The 19866-nt window shown below is 58.0% G+C and overlaps 1 protein-coding gene across 1 annotated transcript; it reads left to right on the forward strand.

The window, feature by feature from the left end:
- The first annotated feature begins 5206 nt into the window (after window positions 1–5206).
- On the forward strand, window positions 5207–18975 carry Fzr1 (fizzy and cell division cycle 20 related 1). The gene is made up of 14 exons (XM_052747046.1): window positions 5207–5429; window positions 14231–14333; window positions 14433–14558; window positions 14652–14715; window positions 14852–14979; window positions 15163–15245; window positions 15341–15524; window positions 15803–15868; window positions 16588–16690; window positions 16771–16955; window positions 17186–17419; window positions 17519–17623; window positions 18045–18137; window positions 18239–18975. The coding sequence occupies exons 2-14, from the start codon at window positions 14265–14267 to the stop codon at window positions 18278–18280; spliced, it is 1482 nt and encodes a 493-aa protein (XP_052603006.1). The 5' UTR covers window positions 5207–5429; window positions 14231–14264; the 3' UTR covers window positions 18281–18975.
- Window positions 18976–19866: the final 891 nt, after the last annotated feature.

A 19866-nucleotide genomic window follows, 5' to 3' on the forward strand; every position in this document is an offset into this window, starting at 1 on the left:
CATGCCTTTAATCCCAGCACTCGGGAGGCAGATTCAGGCGGATCTCTGTGAGTTCAAGGCCATCCTGGGCTACAGAGCGAGATCCAGGACAGGCACAAAACTACACAGAGAAACCCTGTCTAGAAAAACAAAAACAAAAACAATTTAAATACTGGCTGAAGAGATTTCTCAGCGGTTAACAGCACTGGCTGAGGACCCAGGTTCAATTCCCAGCACCCATGTGGTGGCTCACAACTGTAACTCCAGTTCCAGGGGATCTGACACCTTCACACCAATGCACATAAAATAAAAATGGAAAAAAAGAAATTTAAATACATTATACGTGCGTGAAAATGTCATAATGAAGTTCATTATTACATAATTATGTAAATTTAATCTGTGGTAATGACGTTTTAAAAATACAAATAAAATGAAGGCAAGATTAAAATATACTATATATTGATCAAAATGCCACCAGGAAGGCCATTATTATATGGGCTTGTATGATATATGTAAATAAATGTGGAAAATGGAAATATGAGTACATATGATGAAAATACACAATATATTTATGAAAGTGCAAAAAAAGTTAAAAGTAAAATAAAACTAGGAGTTAATCATTTTAAAATATTTTATAGCCTGGTGGTGGTGGCACACACCTTTAATCCCAGCACTCTAGAGGCAGAGGCAGGAGGATCTCTGTGAGTTTGAGGCCAGCCTGGGCTACAGAGTGAGTTCCAGGACAGCCAGGGCTTCACAGAGAAACTCTGCCTCAAAATAAACAAAAACTAAATAAACCATATAAAATAAAAAAGTAAGTGAAAGCCACCTCTACTCGTTCATCGAGATCTTTACTCATCGGTCCTCTGTGGGCTTGAGTGTCCTGTGGGAAACAAAATGGAGTCCACACTCCCTCCAGCCCAGCTGTACTGTTTGACTTCATTTCCTCTCAAGACAATGGGGTTTGAGACCAGCCTTTGGCCCTGCAGCTTGGGGCTGGCCTCCTGGGGATTGGGACCACTAACCAGAGTGATCACACCTACCTCCTGAGGACTCTGAAAGTTGGCTCCCTAGATGACATGGTGTGTACAGAGGCAGGGGAATGCCAGGGACTCAGCAGCCAGCCAGGTGAGCCCCAGGCTGAGTGAGAGACCCTACCTCCAAATACAAGATGGAGAGCGATTGAGGAGCACATCTGCTGTTGACCCCACGTGCGCATGCACAGGAAAAAAATAAATAACAAACATGGCTGCTGATAGGGAACTGTACCATCATCCTTGGCCAGCTTGCCACGGGGCACAGCTCCAACTCGTGTTTACGTGAGGCTTCGGAAAGGCTGTGGGGGGGCTGCAGCGGGTCACAGGGTGGGGAGATGCCAGGTGCGATCTGGCCCTCAGAACAGCAGAGGGGAAGCGGCAGGCCCAGGGTGCAGGAAGCAGATATGGCTTCAGAGGGAGGCTGGCGCTTGGGCCACAGCTTGGCATGCTGCCCAGGCTGCCCTGGGAGGAACCGATACCAGGAAAAGCTTCACAGGGCCCATCGGCCATGACTTCCCTTCAGCAGCTTCTCTGCCCTTGAGTCCATGGTGGCCAGAAGTCTAGCATCCATGTGGCTGAGGCCCAACCTCTGGCGTGTTCCTGCTTTACCAGCTGTCTGGGTTAGCTAGGGGCCGTTGACGTGTGTCCCCATCACTGCAGTCTCTATAAGAGTGGGTTTTGTTGTTGTTGTTAAAGTGAGCCCGTGGGTCCACCTGTTTCAGCGCCCCACCTGCGGAATCACAAACCTGTGTCACCGTGACTGGCTGGGTTAGTGGTGGTGGTGATTTACTTTATTTATTTTGTTATATTTATGGGTGGACAGAGGACACCCTGCAGGAGTCAGCCTCTCCTGCTACCATGTGCGTCCCTCGGCTTGGTGGCAAGCCTCTTTGCCTGCTGAGTCATCTCACAGACCCCACGACCAGGAATCTGAACTCCTGGCCTGTGTCTGTGGATCTACTGTTGCCCCCCCACTCAAGTTCCAGGTCCAGAGTGACGGCCTGCGGGGTGCTCTGCAGGCGTTGTCTGGTGGCATCTTCTGCGCACCCCTGGCTGGCACTGGCTTCTGTCACCACACTGGATCTGTCTTGTTGAGACCTGGTAACCAGGTGTTTCTGACCTGGACCCTGTCCGGTATGCTGACTTAATCAAGTTTAATAGTAAAATTTAGGGCTGGAGAGACAGCTCCAGTTAAGAGCACTGGCTGCTCTTCCAGAAGACCTGGGTTCAGTTCCCAGCACCCACAGAGAAGCTTGCAACTGTAACTCCAGGATCCAACACCTTCATATAGACATATATGCAGGCATAACACTAATGCACATAAAAATTAAAAAATAATAACAAAGGTATAGATTAACAAACTTTGATGCATCACCAAAATATTTTTTCAACCTTTTTTTTTTTTTTGGTTTTTCGAGACAGGGTTTCTCTGTGTAGCTTTGCACCTTTTTCTGGAACTCACTTGGTAGCCCAGGCTGGCCTCGAACTCACAGAGATCCACCTGCCTCTGCCTCCTGAGTGCTGGGATTAAAGGCGTGTGCCACCACTGCCCGGCTATCAACCTTCTTGAAAAACTATATATATATATATATATATATATATATATATATATATATACACACACACACCCCAAGATAGGGTTTCTCTGTGTAGCCCTAGCTGTCCTGGAACTCGATTTGTAGCCCAGGCTGACCTTGAACTCACTGAGATCAGCCTGCCTCTGCCTCCCAAGTGCTGGCATTAAAGGTGTGTGCCACCACCACCTGGCCCAAATACATATTTTTAAAAATGTATGTATACATATATGATATGTACACGTATACATATATTAGATTTTTTTTTTCTTTTAAAGAGTTATTTTGTGTGTATGAATGTGACAACTTGAGTTTATGTGCAGGTCATGTGCAGTACCTGCAGAGGCCAGAGGGGGCGTCAGGTCGTGTGTGTACATGTACACACACACACACACACACACACACACACACACACACACACACACACGGCTCCCTGTGTGTGCAGTACCCACAGAAGCTGGAAGGGGGCGTTGGGTTCCCAGAACTGGAGTCACAGGTGGTTGTGATCCCCCTGTAGGTGCTGGGAACAGAACCCAGGTCCACTGCAGGGGCAGCTGGTGCGCTAACTCCTGAGCCTCCTTCCTCCACTCCCCCAGCGCTGGGATGACAGGCATGCTCTGCTCCCCTGTGCGTGTGCCAGGCAAGGGCTCTACCAAATGGGCCCAAAAACGCGTTTTAATTTATTTTGGGGGGAGATTGTGGGCATAGGATCTCCTTCTTGTTGGCAAACATGCTCACAGGGCTGTATTTCCGGCCGTTCTTATTTTTTAGTGTATGTTTGAGATCTCTAAATGTTCATTTCTTGTGTGTGCTCACATGTGTGCCTGCTACAGTCCTCCTGTGGAGGTCAGCAGATGAGGAGCCCATCTCTCCTTCCTCCAGGTGGATCTGGGGGCCGGACTCAGCGTCTCAGGCATGGCAGCAGGTACCTTTACCAGCTCCTTCATCATTTGTTCTGAGCCAGGGTCTTCCCGATCTAACTTCCCACCTGAGCCTTCCAGCCCCTGGCACCCATGAAGCCACTTCCCATCTCTGGACATTTCCTGTCATGGAATCCACACTGTGTGGCCCTCTCGCTGAACAGTGTCCTTTGGGGTCCCTCTGTTTGACAACCTGGCTTTTTTCACTGCTGTGTTGTGTTCCAGGTGCATGAATGGGGCTTGCTCCCTTCTCCAGGGGTGGACACTAGGTTGTGGATGAAGGGGGCATCCATGTTCGCGGTAGGAAGCTGTGGGTGGGTGGCTGCGCTTCTGGCGGCCTGCGCCTGTGGCTTGGCTGTTCTGTGTTTCCGTTTCTGAACAGCTGCTAGCCTCCCTCCGTGTAAGCTGTGGATTTCACAACTGCCCAGCGAGGAGAACGGCCCAACTTCCCCCAGAGCCTTGCTGCGGTGCGATTTGTCTTGTTTTGAACAGTAGTCAGGCGCCAGAATCCGAGACTGTGATTGCACTGTGTGCCGAGCACCCCAGGGCCTTTGCACAAACCCTTCCCCCTTGGCCCACTGAGCTCAGCCCCTCAGCTCGCCCTCTGTGTCTTTTCTGTTTGTTTAGTGTGTGTCATTTAGCCAGGGGAGCCACAGGTGTGTGTGTGTGTGTGTGTGTGTGTGTGTGTGTGTGTGTGTGTGTGTGTGTGTGGCGCGCGCAGTCAGAAAGTTACAACTTGCAGGAAGGTTCCGTCCTTCCACCAAGTGGGCTCCGGAACTGAGCTCAGGCCATTGGTCTTGGCTGCAAGCACTCTACCCTTTGAGCCGTCTCGCTGGCCACATCCCAAGGTTTTCTGAAGCGGGGCCTTCTTGAGTTTTGTTTCCAGCTGTCATCATTGGGGTTTCTGGGGGGACTCGGTAGACGCACGATGAAATTATTTTTGAGGCTGGGGTAGGGTGTTGTCACATGCATGTCATCCTAGCAACTCGGGAGCCGAGGCTGGAGGATTGCTTCCAGCTCGAGGCCAGCTGGCTAGAGAGTGAGGTATCTCCGAAAATCAAAACCATACACAAACGGAAGCGCGTGCACAGCGGCGTCCGCGCGCCGGGCGCCGTCCGCGGGGTGACTGCACGTAACTGTCGAGTGAATCAAAGTCTCGGGGTGACGCGTCCCCACCTCTCCCCCAAACAGGAGCCACGCCTTCCTCAGCGCCGAGTCATCCGCGTTATTTTCCCCATTCCACACTCCTCCAGTCTTCCTGGACCGCGCTTCCGACCGCCGTTGCCCCGGGCAACGCGTGCCGCCTCGCTTCCTGTATTGATTTGAATCCTGAAGGACGTCCCACACTCCCGAGCTGCCCCGCGCTGCCTCGCGCAGGCGCAGTTGTTCGCGGTGGGCGCGAGCCCGGCGCGGAGTGGGCGTGTCCAGGGGGCGTGGCTTCCAGACGCAGTGTGGCGTCGGTCCCCGGGGCGTGGCCCAGGAGGGGCGTCGGGTAACTGGTAGGGGCGTGGCTTCAGTTGAGGGCACAGGCGATTGGCGGGTGCCCTGTGCGAGGGCCTGCGATAGGCGTGGTCAAGGGCGTGGCTTCCCCATGGAAGTCCCTGGAGGCGTTAGGGGGAGGGCTGAGGGGGCGTGGCCCGGCGGGACTAGGCGCGCCTGCGTGTGGGGGCGTGGCCTAGGCGCGGGGATGCGCTCGGCGGCGGGGCCGGTCGCGGGCGCGCGCGCGGCCTGCGGGACAGACGGAGGGAGGGAGCCGGGTTGCCGCTGAGTGCCGCCATATTAGCGACCGCGGAGGCCGGGGGATTCCCGTGAGCTGCGGCGGCGGGGCCTGGCTCAGCGGAGGGGCCTCGAGCGGGCGCGGCGTGTTCCTGGGACCGGCGGGAACCGGCGGGAACCGGCTGGCGACGGGAGCGAGGCAGGTGAGGACACAGGTGACTCGGGGACCCGCCCCCCAGGCCGACCCCTTCCTTCTCCGGGCTCCAGCGCCGCCTGACCCTGAACCCCACATCGCAGCGACCCCCGGCCCTGGCCCCGACCCCGCCAACTGGCCGTGTCTGTCAGAGCCCTCCATCCCCAGAGCCCCGCTCCAGACGTGTCCCCCGGATCCGGGGCGCCACCCGTGCTGCTCCCGGACCCCATAGTGCAAATGCACCCTGATCCCAGGTCAGGCCCTGCGTCACCCCAACCCCGAGTCGCGCACGCCCGGCGACCTCGCCTTGACCTCGCCCTGTCCATCACAACCCTCCCTCCTTCCCCAGAGCCCGGTTCTGAGCAGGGCACTGTCCAAATCCAGGGCAATGTGCTACTCTAGACCCTAGGTCAGGCCCTGTATCACCCCAACCCCTAGCTCCATGCACCCCAAACCGGGCTCACGCCTTATTGCTCCCACCAAAACCACACAACCCAGGTGAGGCCCTTCATCCCAGAGCCATCTGTACCCAGTGACCTCGTCCTGTCCACCCACCACAGCTCTCTTATCCTTTTGATCTCTATTACCCCAAATTTAGGGCATTCTCCCCCATGCTGCTCACTCAGAACTCTACAACTACAACCACTCCTTTACACCCTGTTGACTTCCAAATCTAAGTCCCCCTGCCTCAGACACTCCCTACATCCAAACTGAATTCCCATATCTGAGTCACCCTCTTAAAATTGCAGTCAGAGCCCAGGAGTCTCAGTTATGGCCTTGTGCAGGATCGGGGCATGGGGGTCCCAGTGGATGGGATTGTGGAACTAAAGTTGCCACATAACACTCAGTGGTTCACCCAGCACCAGGTGTCTCATCTCAGGGGAGACATGGCCAGAAGGCCAAGACAGTCTGTGTGTCCCCAAACCCACCACATGCCCTTTCAGATCTGAACCTCCTCTCTGTCTCCAAATGCAAGCCCGGGCACCTCCGTCCTCTATCCCTGATTCAAAGCCATTGTCCCCTACAGAGCCTTCAAATCACCCTGCCCACCCATCTCCTGACACCAGCCCGTGTAGAAGTTTCCTTCCTTCCATGCCCCCCACCCCATATTCACTCCCTAGTGCAGGGCATATGGTGGGAAGCAGGTCCCCTACCTGTCCTGTGTGGGAGATGACCTCATTCCTCTGGCTGCCGGACCCCAATCCCAGCTCCTTCCTGCAGTCTGAATGAATGTGATTCCCCAGTGAAGAATCACCTAGAACAGACAGCGCACCCAGGTCTGGGGATCAGGCTTGGAGAGAAAGGGACTTGGGTGGCTCTGGCTCTCATGGGGCTGGAATGGCTACAAATATTTTGTTTGTTTGTTTGTTTGGTTGGTTGGTTATTTGAAATAGAATTTCTCTGTGTAGCCCTGACTGTCCTGGAACTCGCTCTGTAGCCCAGGCTGGCCTCAAACTCAGAGACCTGCCTGCCTCTGCCTCCTGAGTGCTGAGATTAAAGGCATGCACCCACGCCCAACAGGTGCTGCAGATATTAATGGGGTTCCTCCAAGGATATCTCCAGGGTGTACTTGGTACTTGAGGAATTTTACCCCAGTATGTCTTGTGGGTCAAGGTCTTGCGGCTTGTGTCAAGGGTTTATTCTCATTGCCAATACTAGCCCTCTGCTTCCTTGTACTAGAGGGTTGGAAGCTAAGTGTGAGCTGCAGGAGTACTGGTGTGTTTCATTTCCTGGTGCTGGGCATGGAGCCCAGGGCCTTTGCACATGCTAGACAGTAGCTTAGCAGGAAACCATGCCCCAGCCCCTCACTCAGAGATGCCCCGCCCCTCACCGTGGTGCCCCAGCTTTTTTTTTTTTTAAGGTGTGCGTATGGACTTTTTGTTTGTTATTTTTATTTTATTTGTATGGATATTTTTCCTGCATGTATGTCTGGGTACCACATTTGTGCCTGACAGAGACCAGAAGAGGGTGTCAGATCCCCTGGAACTGAGGTTCCAGACAGTTGTGAGTTACCTTGTTGGTACTGAAAACTGAACCCAGCTCCTCTGGAAGAATAGCCAGTGTTCTTTTCCACCAGCCGTCTCTTCAGCCCTAAGCTATGTTTATTTTTATTTTCTGTATGTGCACACACACACGCGCGTGTGTCTGTGTGCTTGTCTGTATGCACACCATGTGCGTGCAGTGCTCATAAAGGCCTGAGGGGGCGCCGTGTCCTAGAACTGGAGTTACAGGTACCTCACATGGGTGCTGGAAACCAAACCTGGGTTCCTTGCCTGTGGTCTTTACCACTGAGCCATCTCTCTAGCCCCATTTATTTCCTTAAACTTTTTTTAAAAAGTGCGTGTATGGTGTACATGCATGTGTGCAGGTACACACAGAGTCCAGAGGAGAGGCCGACATGTGCCCTACCCTGTCACTGTCTATTCCCTTGAGACAGGTCTCACTGCCTAGAGTTGGGCTGACAGCCAAGAAGCCTCAGCCATCCTCCTGCCTCAGTTGCTGGAAGCACTGAAGTTGACATGCATGTGTGTGTTCAGCAGGGCCTGGCCCTTTGTGAGAGTCTTGGGGGTTTGAGCTCTGGTCCTCAAGGAAGCCACCCCCACAGCCCTTCCTTTTATTTTGAGACAGGATCTTAGTAGGTTGTCCAGGCTGTCCCGGAACTGGTAATCCTCCTGTCTCAACTGCCACAGTGGCTGGGATCACAGGCCTGTGCCTTCAGGGGCTTGGAAGGACCCAGGCTGTCCCCCTGCTCTTTCCTCCTGAGAAGTCCAGGAGAGCCCTGTGGGTGTGGGGCCTGCCAGGACGGGGTGGCAGGACACAGGCCTTGGGAGCCTGAGGCTGGAGGGTTGTGAGTTCGAGGTCCATCTGGGCTCCATAGCAACAAGAAGGGTGTGAGAGGGAGAAAGACGGGTCAGTCATCAAGGGGGCCATGTCCAGGTCCAGGTGCGCCATGTTTCCAGTTTCTCTCAGGGTCTGACGCACAGGCTTCTGAACTTTCTCTTCTGGGTCATAGAGAAGGAGCAGGGTTCAAGGTCCTCTGAGGACCCCTGAGTAGCAGATACCAGGAGCGCCCCATGATTCCTGCTTCCTGGAGTGAGCCCTGCCTCCGCTGCCCTGCACAGTGGCCCTGAAGATGCCGGTGGGGGACACCTGTCCATCAGGCGGCCACTGTGTGCAGCTGGGAGTCCAGAGCCACAGGTCGAGGACAGCATTCCCCTGCCTCAGCCTCCTACTTAGCACTTGGCCTTGCTTCCTTCCTAGTTCAGCTGTTAGGTGCAGCAGGCGGCCCCACACCCCCAAAGCTGTAGTTTTTTTTCTTAAAGATTTACTTTTTATTTCTAATGTGTGTCTGTGTGGGGTTATGCACATGTGTGGGAGCCCTAGGCCAGAGAGGACATTCATGCTCTGGAGCTGGACTTAGAGGTGGTCGGGGGCCAAATGCAGGTCCTCCAGCGCCACAGTGAGCACTGAGGAGCCGTGTCTGCACCCCACTTGTCTCCTTGTGTCTGGTGTCTGTGTCTGTCTCAGTGTGTGTGTGCGCGCGCGTGCGTGCGTGCGCGTGCATGTGTGCGTGCATGTATGTGTGGGTGTGCGTGTACATCTTGTGTGTGCATGTGTAGGTCAGAGGCCACCATGCAGGGGTGAGTTCTCTCCTTCCACTCTGTGGGTCCCAGGGCCACAGCTCAGGTGTGCAGGCTCCGTGGCCGTCGCCTTCCCCTGCGGAGGCCTCTGGCCAGCCTGTTTTTCTCCACACTCTCACTCTAGCTCAGGAGGCCTCAAGCACACAAGCAGTCCTCCTGCCTCAACCCCGCGAGGGCCAGGACGGCATGCCTGGCCATTCTGGGGATGGGCTGCTGTCCCGTCTGTCTTCACCAGCCTTTAGAAAAGGTGGGGTTTTGTTGTTGTTGTTGTTGTTGTTGTGTCTGTTTTGGTTTTTTTTTTTTTTTTTGGTTTTTCGAGACAGGGTTTCTCTGTGTAGCTTTGCGCCTTTCCTGGAACTCACTTGGTAGCCCAGGCTGGCCTCGAACTCACAGAGATCCACCTGGCTCTGCCTCCCGAGTGCTGGGATTAAAGGCGTGCGCCACCACTGCCTGGCTCTGTTTTGGTTTTTTTAGACAGTTATTCTGTGTAACTGGCCTGGCTCTCCCTCTGTAGCCCAGGCTGCCCTCAAACTCACAGGGATCCACCTGCCTCTGCCTTCTGAGTGCTGGGGTTACAGGTGTGGGCCACCACCGCCTGGCTTGAAAAGTTGGTTTTTATTAATTGTTTTCTCAGATTTTTATCTGCTTTATGCAGGTAACATTCTCATATCTCATGTTTTATTAAAACAGACAGTTGTGGTTCGTCCATCACCTGTGTATATTCTAGAACTCTCCATCTCCCTAAAGGCCAACCCATTCTCATAAGGCGTCCTCCAGCCTGCAGCCCGGTGTTCTGCTCTGAAAGCTTCCTGCCCTGGCGTCCCTAGTCCACATCACTGTCTGGACATGGGCTCCCCTTCTCTGCTGGGGATGGGTACACACACTTGGACGTTTGCTCTGCCTCTGCCATCGCTGAGTGTGTCCTCAGAACTGCCTTCCTGTGACCGTTGACGAGTTGTGCCTGCCTCTCCTGTCCCTGGTGCGGTTGTGAAGGGTGTGCACGGTGACTGGAGGCCAGGGACTGGGAGAGCGCTTGGGGCTGGCTCACTTGCCCTGGGGAAGCAGCCCACCTTGCTCAGAAATCCTCTAACCCCAGAGTCTCAGAGACTGCACCCCGCCCCCAGGGTGGGCAATGCCTGGGAACAGGGATGACTGGGACAGCTGCAGGTGTGGGGTGAGTGGAGGCCGGAGTTGCCGCTCAACATCCTGCGGAGCCTTTGTGCTCCACGTGGGCAGTGCAGTGGCCCACAGGGGACGGAGCCCCTGTGTGTCTGTAAGGACCCTGGGTACTCAGTGTGCAAGGCACTCACACACAGGCAGCCACACACCTGAGTGAGGCACCGGGTCACATGGAGACCCAGGTTACAGTGGCAGGTGTCTCTCCCCATGGGCCAGCTCTGAAGGACAGTGATGGCCACCTGGTCTGCTCAGCTGGCACAGGCTGGCTGAGAGCGGCACAGCATCAGAAGAACAAATGAACGGTGTGCACACGCCTGTTGGGGATGTTCCTGCACCCTGGACCCCCGGCGGGGGGCGGGGGGAGGTGACTTGGTCAGACCCCAGGCATCCAGGGCAGCTACAGTACCCCTGGGGTCCCTCGCTAACGGGAGCTGTCAAGACCCCTGCTTTGGTCGTTTCCTGTGGCGGGAAGGCTGATGCGCAAGAGTGAAATGCCGTCTGGGGCCTGTCTTGTGCCCGCTTCTGCGTCTGCTGCACCGGCCACCACTTACTGACTGGCTCCTTCTATCCTTTCTCAGACCCTTCGTGCCGCCCCAGCTCCGCAGGTGTCTCCCACCCTCCCCCAAACACACACACACACTCAGAGGAAGAGCCCAAGGTCCTGAGAGTGAACCCAGGTCTCCCATGCACCTACTCAAAGGTTCCTGGGCGTAGGGTCTCTTGGAGACTCTGACCAGAGCTATGTGTCTCACCGGGACACAAGTGAGAGCAAAGTGGGGTGGGGACGCCATTCCTGGGGTGCAGGGAGCTGGTCAATAGGCCGCTTGTTAGCCTGGGTCATGGGAAATCCCTGCCCTTGGCCCCTAAGGGCGTCTGTGGAGCACAGGCTCCGGTCAGCACATGAGCTCTGTGGGAAATCGATTTAAGGTCACGTATGAGGGGCCTTGGGTCTAGGCACCCCCAGGTGGGCACTGCTTCAGGAGCTGACCGAGCTCTGTCCTCGGGCCTCTCACGGCTCAGCTCTTCAGGCACCCTGTGAGTTTCCAGGGCAGGTAGCAGTCCTGACCACATGGCTGCCACCAGTTGTGACGGAGGGGAAGAATGGGGTGAAAAGGCCTGGTGCTTTGCTGGGCCTGGGGGGGGGTGGTGCCAGGGCCTTGGGTGCAGCTGGCCGCCAGCCTCTTCTCCCACCTGCTCCACGCTGGAGTGCCTTGAGCAGTCTCTGTTGTCCTAACTAGGAGTGTGGGGTGTTCCTGACTCTGGGGACACGTGTCTGTCAGGACTTGGGGGCTCCTGACATGGAGTGGGTGGAGACCAGGAGTACGACTCAGCACCCTGCGGGCCCAGCAAGCGCCACCATGGCCATAGTGCAGTATGGCGAATCCCCACACTTGGCTCCAGGTGGGGGCTCTCCTTGGGTTCTTTGACACACAAGCTGTGGGGACCAGTTTTTCAAGGTTTGTAGCCCCTGGAGGGTGTGACCAGTGGTTGAGGGCCAGAGGAGCTGAACTTCCGTCCTTGGGGGAAGCTTCCTGGTGGCAGGATCCCAAGGGCTTTCTAGTACCCAGTGCCAAGCAAGAGGACAAGCGTGCAATGGGGGTGGGTGGCTGGTGCCACCCTGGCTCCTGGTGGCACTGGCTGGGGCAGCCACAGGACTGATGGCCCCATCACCTCCGTGGCTCCACTCACGCTCATGTATTCTTGGCCCCGGTGGGCACCACACCGGGACGGCTTGGGCCCTGCTGGGCGCTGGGCACCATTGCATGCCTAGACACCTCCGCCCACAGCATCCTGGGACACAGCCAGGGTCAGGGTGCCTGAGGGAGACTGACACACAGCAGGAAGCTGCAGGACCCAGAGCAGCTCCCAAGGGTTGGCTGGGCCAGACTGGGCTTAGGAAGAGTGGGCCAGGCTTGGAGCCAGGCCCTGCTGCCTGATGGGAGTTCGTGGGCCTAGGCCACCCGGCTGCTGGGTCAAGATTGCACCTAGGGACTAGGGACCAGCAGGAAGATTGTCCCCTGGCCTCCTGGGACCAGGGAGCAAGAGAAAATCCAGCCTCTCCCTCAGGGCCAGGCAGAGGGAGGGGCGGGTCCGCCCTGCCAGACCACCAGGCAGGGGCTGTGCCACCAGGCAGGGGCTGTGCCTCAGCTCCCCCTGCAAACCCTCAGCCTCACATCGCCACCACTCCACCTGTGCCCACCTAGCCCCAAGCTTTGTGTGAGTGAAAGGTGGGCCTGGGACCAGAGTGCTCGGAGCAGGAATGGTCTGGATCCGCCCCCGAGTCGGCCTTAGCTGCAGTGGCAGGTGACTCGTTTGAACGATCCCAGGCCTGCCTTTCACTGCCCTGGCCTCGCATCTTCCAGGCTCATGTGAGCAGGCCGACCTTCTGCTTGTGCATCTAACGATGGACTTGAACTCCTGATACTCCAAACACTCCAGAGCAGCCTGGTACACAGTGGGAGCCTGTCTCCAGGGTGGTGGTTGGATTGAGTGGTGGGTGGCAGTCCCTCTCCTTCACCCCTGGTCTCTGTGACGTTTCCTGTCATGGAGCCCACACTGTGGCCTTCTGTGTCTGGGTCCTCAAGGTCATGTTAGTGCCTTCCTGTTCATGGCTGAGTAATGCTCCAGTGTGTGGCTGGACCTGCAGCTGTACAGGCTTCAGCATGGGGGTCGTCCGTCTCAGGTGGACATCTGGGAATATAGTACAGGTCTCGGCCACATAGTCCTTCAGCTGTTTGAGGGACTGGAGCCTGAGAGAGGGCCAGGCTCCAGGGAGGCGGGGGAGCTGGTGTGGAATGAGGACCACGCTGCTTCAGTCAAGGAAAGTGGAGTGTCCTGGGGAAGGATGCTGGAGTATCTCTTGCTTCTGCTTTTGGTGTTTCTCTGTGTTCAGTGTGTTCAACCTTGCGGGGAGGGAAGACTCAGGGCTCAGGCCAGAGGGGCCCTGTGGGGCTGGGGCCTAGGGCAGTGGGCATGGAGAAGTGGGCAGCCCTGGAGCTCTGCACTGGGTGCTGCAGCAAGGACTGTCCCCAGGCTGTGGGGGCCTTTGCCTTTTCTGGTCTGCCATGGAATATAGAAGCCATAGTGTGCCGGCCAAGGGCCTGGTCCTGTGTTAGCAAGCAATAGCCCCACAACCTGTGATCCTGGGCAAGACAACCTGTGAGCTCTGCCCTGGCTGACCACACCCCCCCCACCTCAAGTGTAAGGTGTCTGAGTGGGCACCAAGGGTCATGGGTCACACACAGTTGCTCCAATTCCTATGAAGGCCATGTCCCCAATTCCCCCACACTCATGGCTTGGTAGTGGCCACACCTCCCCGCTAGACTGGACACTCCAGGGACTGAGGCTCACTGCACATGACACACTCAGGTGCATGCAGGGCCAGCCTGAAGCTGCTGGAATGGCAGGACCAGAATGGATCCCGCTACCCACCCACCCACCCACCCCTGGGGCACACAGCACCTGCTTCCAGGCTAAGGGATGCTGAGTCCTTGACACCTGGGATGTGCTCCCTAGGCCGGTGACACCTGGGATGTGCTCCCTAGGCACGGTGACACCTGGGATGTGCTCCCTAGGTATGGTGACACCTGGGATGTGCTCCCTAGGCCGGTGACACCTGGGATGTGCTCCCTAGGCACGGTGACACCTGGGATGTGCTCCCTAGGTATGGTGACACCTGGGATGTGCTCCCTAGGTATGGTGACACCTGGGATGTGCTCCCTAGGTATGGTGACACATGGGATGTGCTCCCTAGGCATGGTGACACCTGGGATGTGCTCCCTAGGTATGGTGACACCTGGGATGTGCTCCCTAGGTACGGTGACATACATTCAAGGTTCTCCTTTGCTTCTTAGAGGTTGGTGGTCAGCCTGGGCTACATGAGACCTTGTATCAAAAATAAAATTTGCAAAACAGCCCAGTAGCCTGTTTTCTTCACAGTTGTGTTTACGGGGCCTGGGCTGCTATGAGCTTCCTTCTGTCCACCCTGCAGGCTGCCCTCGGCTGCGGGCCCCGCCCCGCCCGCCATGGACCAGGACTATGAGCGCAGACTCCTGCGTCAGATCATCATCCAGAATGAGAACACAGTGCCATGTGTGAGTGACCGGGCCACCCCTGTAGGAAAGGACACTGTGCATGGGCTGAGGGGCCTGCCCTGGGGGTCACCGCAGCTAACCCCCCCAGTCCTCCCCCAGGTCTCAGAGATGCGGAGGACCCTGACACCAGCCAACTCCCCAGTGTCCTCGCCCAGCAAGCATGGTGACCGCTTCATCCCCTCGCGGGCCGGAGCCAACTGGAGCGTGAACTTCCACAGGATCAATGTGAGAGCCAGGCTGGGCAGGGCGCGGGGCCTGTCACCCTGAGGTGGGCACAGCCCCGTGTTGCGGCGCCCCTCACGGGTTCCTCTCCCGTAGGAAAACGAGAAGTCCCCCAGCCAGAACCGCAAGGCCAAGGATGCCACCTCAGACAACGGCAAAGGTGAGGGTCGGCCCCGCCCACTCAGCCACAGGCCCCGCCCAGCTAGTCTGCCCTCCCCTTAGGCCCCGCCCCACCGACTCCACCCGCCCGAGGCCCCGCCCCAGAGACGCTCCCAACAGCCTCGGCCCCCCTGCAGATGGCCTGGCCTACTCGGCGCTGCTGAAGAACGAGCTGCTGGGCGCCGGCATTGAGAAGGTGCAGGACCCGCAGACGGAGGATCGGCGGCTGCAGCCATCCACGCCTGAGCACAAGGGCCTCTTCACGGTGAGCCAGTGGCAGCCAGGTGCCCTCGAGGGAGGGGGCTGCGCGCGGGGGATCGGGGGTGGGGGTCCGGACCTGTTCTGTCCTTCTGCGGCCTCCTGCCCAGTATGTGTCAGCTTTGGGGTGCTCAGGGTTTCCAAGTCCCCAGGCTACAGCAGCCGCTCAGTGCGGTGTCCCTGCCCCCAGTATTCCCTCAGCAGCAAGCGCTCGAGTCCTGATGACGGCAACGACGTGTCCCCGTACTCCTTGTCCCCTGTTAGCAACAAGAGGTGAGCCAGGGCCCGGACCGAGGCCCGCAGGTGATGGTAGGGGCGGGACCCGGGGCTCTGGGGCGGCAGCGAGCGGTGTCCTGCTGTCCCCGCAGTCAGAAGCTGCTGCGGTCGCCACGGAAGCCCACGCGCAAGATCTCCAAGATTCCCTTCAAGGTGCTGGATGCGCCGGAGCTTCAGGACGACTTCTACCTCAACCTGGTGGACTGGTCCTCCCTCAACGTGCTCAGTGTGGGCCTGGGTACCTGCGTGTACCTGTGGAGCGCGTGCACCAGCCAGGTGGGCGCCCAGGCCCCCTCTGGGGGGTCTGACCACAGCCAGTGCAGCCCGCAGGGAGGGCACGGGAAGGAGCCTGCAGAGAGCCACCCTCTGCCCTCCAGGTGCCCCCCCCACACCCCGCTTCTCCCTGAGACAGGAAGCACCGTGGGCTCTGGGGCGCTGGTCTCCTTGCCAGCCTCTGATGCCATCTCTGTGCTGAGTGGAGCCTGGAGAGGCACAGCAGAGGGACGGGTCTGAGGACCTGCCCATCAGCCCCTCACTCTGCCTCCTGCCCACAGGTGACCCGGCTCTGTGACCTCTCTGTGGAAGGGGACTCGGTGACTTCCGTGGGCTGGTCTGAGCGGGTGAGTAGGAGGGTGGAGCCACTGACCCTTGGATCTTCAGTAAGGCCGCTTAGCTGAGGGCGCTCTTCCCTACCACACAAACACCCGCCTGCTGGCCAGCCCTCAGCCATGTTTGTGAGACTGCGCCGCCCTTCCAGCAGCCGGCAGTGCTGGGGCGGCCGGTGTGTGTGCTCCAGCACAGGGCAGGACCAGTGAGGGCCGCGTGGAGACGGCTCCCGGAGCCCCATGGAGGGGGTGAGCAAAGCAGTTTGTAGTGGGTGTGATGGCTCCCATGGATAATCCCAGCACTCCAGAGGCTGAGGCTGGAGGATTTCCCTGAGTTTGAGGTCAACCTGGGTAGCATTTTGAGTCTATGGCTAGCCTGGGCTACAGAGTGAGCCCTTGTTTTTTGTTTGTTTGTTTGTTTGGTTGGTTGTTTTTTTTTTTTAAAGATTTATTTATTTATTACGTATACAGAAGAGGGCGCCAGATCTCATTACAGATGGTTGTGAGCCACCATGTGGGTGCTGGGAATTGAACTCAGGACCTCTGGAAGAGCAGCCAGTGCTCTTAACCACTGAGCCACCTCTCCAGCCCCGAGCCCTTGTTTTAAAAGGCAAAAAAAAAAAAAAAAAAAAAACGAGCTATAGAGACCGCCTGCGTCTGTGGTGAACACAAGATGAGCAGACTTCTCATCCCCACACCCACCTGATGGCCACCTGGCCACACTGTCACCCTAGGGGAACCTGGTCGCGGTGGGCACACACAAAGGCTTCGTGCAGATCTGGGACGCGGCTGCTGGGAAGAAGCTGTCGGTGCTGGAGGGCCACACTGCGCGAGTGGGTGAGGACCTGGCCAGCCCAGCCGCGCCCTCGGGCCACAGCCCTGGACCAGGCCCAGGCTGACCTCCTGTCACCCTGTAGGGGCGCTGGCCTGGAATGCAGACCAGTTGTCATCTGGCAGCCGTGACCGCATGATCCTCCAGCGGGATATCCGCACACCGCCCCTGCAGTCAGAGCGGCGGCTCCAGGGCCACCGGCAGGAAGTGTGTGGTCTCAAGTGGTCCACAGACCACCAGCTCCTGGCCTCGGGGGGCAATGACAACAAGGTAGGACTCCTGTCACCCTCCCTGTCCACCGTTCAGCTTGGCCTACACTAGAACCTGGGACGGGGGTAGCCTGAGGCCTCCACGGGAGGCGCTTCACAGGTCCTGGCCCAGGTATTCAAAGCCTACATCCCTGGAGTCCCCAGAGTTGGCCGGGGGGTGTTCCTGCCTCCTGCCCCTGGGCAGCCCCCTGCCCCCAGGCGGCCCTGTCACAGCCTCGGCCTGTCCCGCAGCTGCTCGTCTGGAACCACTCCACGGTGAGCCCTGTGCAGCAGTACACGGAGCACCTGGCGGCCGTGAAGGCCATCGCCTGGTCCCCACACCAGCATGGACTGCTGGCGTCTGGCGGTGGCACAGCCGACCGCTGCATCCGCTTCTGGAACACCCTGACAGGCCAGCCACTCCAGTGCATCGATACCGGCTCACAAGTGTGCAATCTGGCCTGGTCCAAACATGCCAACGAGCTGGTGAGTACGCACTGCGGGGTGCGGAGGCGGTCCAGCCCAGGGCAGCGCCAAGCACTTGCACAAGCGCTCTGCGGCTCTGACACCCAGTCTCCACACTAGGTGAGCACACACGGCTACTCACAGAACCAGATCCTCGTGTGGAAGTACCCGTCCCTTACGCAGGTGGCCAAGCTCACTGGCCACTCGTACCGGGTCCTCTACTTGGTGAGTGTCGGCTACTGCTGCCCTAAGCCCCCTGCGGCCCGTGGTGGGCTTGTCTCTGGACGGCCAAGGGTGTGACGCACCAGCCTTCCCGCTGTCTGCTCTTAATCTCAGGAGCAAAGCCACCACTAACCAGTGTCCCCTCCCCCGTCTTGGGGTGCGGGAAGTGGAGGAACCCCCCCACAGACCTCGAGCCACATGGTCGAGTCCAACATAAGTGTCAGTGTCCCTGGCCGCCTGGTAGGCTCAGCTGTGTCTTGCCCAGCTCCAGAATCCAGGGTCAGACCCACCACTGCAGGGGCCTGTGTGCCCTGCGCCCTCTGCCCAGGGTGCGTGTTCTCTGGCACCTACCTGGCTTCTGCCTGGGTCTCAGAACCTCCTGCTGCAGCTGGAGAACAACCAGGGCCCTCTCTCCCCTCTGTAGGCCATGTCCCCTGACGGGGAGGCCATCGTCACCGGGGCTGGAGATGAAACCTTGCGGTTCTGGAATGTTTTCAGCAAAACACGCTCTACAAAGGTAACGTGGGTGGGTGGTGACTGTGCATGCCCTCCCTGCTATCACGCCCCTTGGTTCTCAGGGCACCCTGGCACACAGTCACTCATGTTCCCTGTTCCCAGGAATCCGTGTCTGTGCTTAACCTCTTCACCCGGATCCGATAGACCCGCGGGCGGGATGCGCAGCCCCACGGGGCAGAGATGGAGCAGCCAGCATGCATGGGCCCTGCTGTCCCTGCAGTCCTCAGAGGCATCTGGCGGGCGGGAGCCGGGCCGGAGACCCCAGAGTCTCATTAAACGCCTCGTTGTGAGCTGTGGAGCCAGTGTCTGGGACGGGCACGGGGACCCTCAGCCACCGGCTGCATCTCCTTCTTGCTGGCCGTCAGCGCTCAGATGGACACTTGTGACCTCCCTGTCACCACTGCCCGAGCCATATTGGACACAGCTGAGCAGGAAGCCCGAGATCCCATCAATTCCCCAAACCCAGTATCACCTGGGGACCTGTGGACCAGAGCCATTGTGCCACCCCCCGCAAACACCCCAGTGTCACCCAAGCCGGAACATCCTGGGAGGCGCTGGCGGGGGACCTGCGCCTCTCGCCCCGTCGTCCTGATGCGTTCCACCCCGTGTCTGTGTGCACCTCCTGTGACCCCATGCCTGTCCGCGTGCCTCTTCCCAGCCAGCTGCCTCGTCTGCCGCGTCCACCTCCTTTTGGCCTTCTGGAAGCTTCCCAGGCCGCCCTGACCTCAGACCCCATTTCTGCCGCCCCTCCTCACCTGGGGACACTGCAGATCCCCAGTGTGGTGGCTGGGCCATGGTGTGTGCACGTGTGTGTATATATGTATCTGTGACGCCCTGGGGTCTGTTGTGTGTTTTGTTGCCTTATTCCAACTGATGGCCGGAGAAGCCACGGCCATCGGGACCCAGGTCACTGTTGGGTTTGCCGCCTGCAGGTCGGGGGTGTGGCCTCCTATCAGGCTCTAGTAGATATTCTTAGCAAAGCCCAGGCCAGTGGCCTCAGTGGGTGCTGTGCTCCCCAGCAGGGGCTTCATCCCAGCAAGGCATCAGCTCGGCCTGTCAGGAGTTCAGGGTTCAGGGTCACCTGCTGCTACTCGCAGCCTGGACTTTGCCCTGTCACCAAAAGCAAAATGTCCAATCAGGACCCTCAGCTGTGCGCTGGTGCAAAGGGTCCCCTGCTGGCCACACAGGAGACGTGCAGTCTGTATTCTGTTCCTGATGTCCCAGGCGGGTGGTGCAGGAGGCTCCCCCTGGACAGAGCAGCCTTGTCCATCTGTCCACCTCAACACCAAACTTGTCACAGAGTCTGGGCTGGTCTCCAGTGGGCAGCCAGATGTGAAGGGTGAGGGCCAGTGGGGGGCCTGGGCAACGCACAGCAAGGTCGTATCTCCATTGGCCTTAGGTAAAGCTGACAGTACTTAGCTGAGCTGTGGGTAGACGAAGAGGTCCAGAACCTAAGCCCACAGAGCCTTCCAGAACAACAGGCAGTCGAGTGTGGCCTAGGCCCCCACCCACAACATGGCCTGCCGTAGCGTCCCTGGGGAAAAGCCTGCCATGGGACTCGAGAGGTCTAAAGCCTGGCTGGCTGTGTCCCCCAGCCTGAAGGGAGCAGTGCTCAGATGTGACCGTCTACAGTCTGGGCTGTGGCGCAGTCTGCACAAAGACCCTGGGTCAGGACAGGTGACCAGAGTTGATGTCTGTGCTGAGGACCCTGGTGCCCAGGCAGCTGCCAC

Source organism: Peromyscus californicus, unplaced genomic scaffold (genome assembly GCF_007827085.1).
Source record: "Peromyscus californicus insignis strain IS unplaced genomic scaffold, ASM782708v3 Scaffold_1__1_contigs__length_55948999, whole genome shotgun sequence".
NCBI lineage: Eukaryota > Metazoa > Chordata > Mammalia > Rodentia > Cricetidae > Peromyscus > Peromyscus californicus.

Bases quoted from the DNA above. Each gene is read 5' to 3' on its own strand.
- Fzr1 (XM_052747046.1), top strand. From the start codon at position 14,265: ATGGACCAGGACTATGAGCGCAGACTCCTGCGTCAGATCATCATCCAG. The intron at 16,691-16,770 runs GTGAGGACCTGG...GTCACCCTGTAG, and splicing joins GGGCCACACTGCGCGAGTGG to GGGCGCTGGCCTGGAATGCA. The intron at 18,138-18,238 runs GTAACGTGGGTG...CCCTGTTCCCAG, and splicing joins GCAAAACACGCTCTACAAAG to GAATCCGTGTCTGTGCTTAA.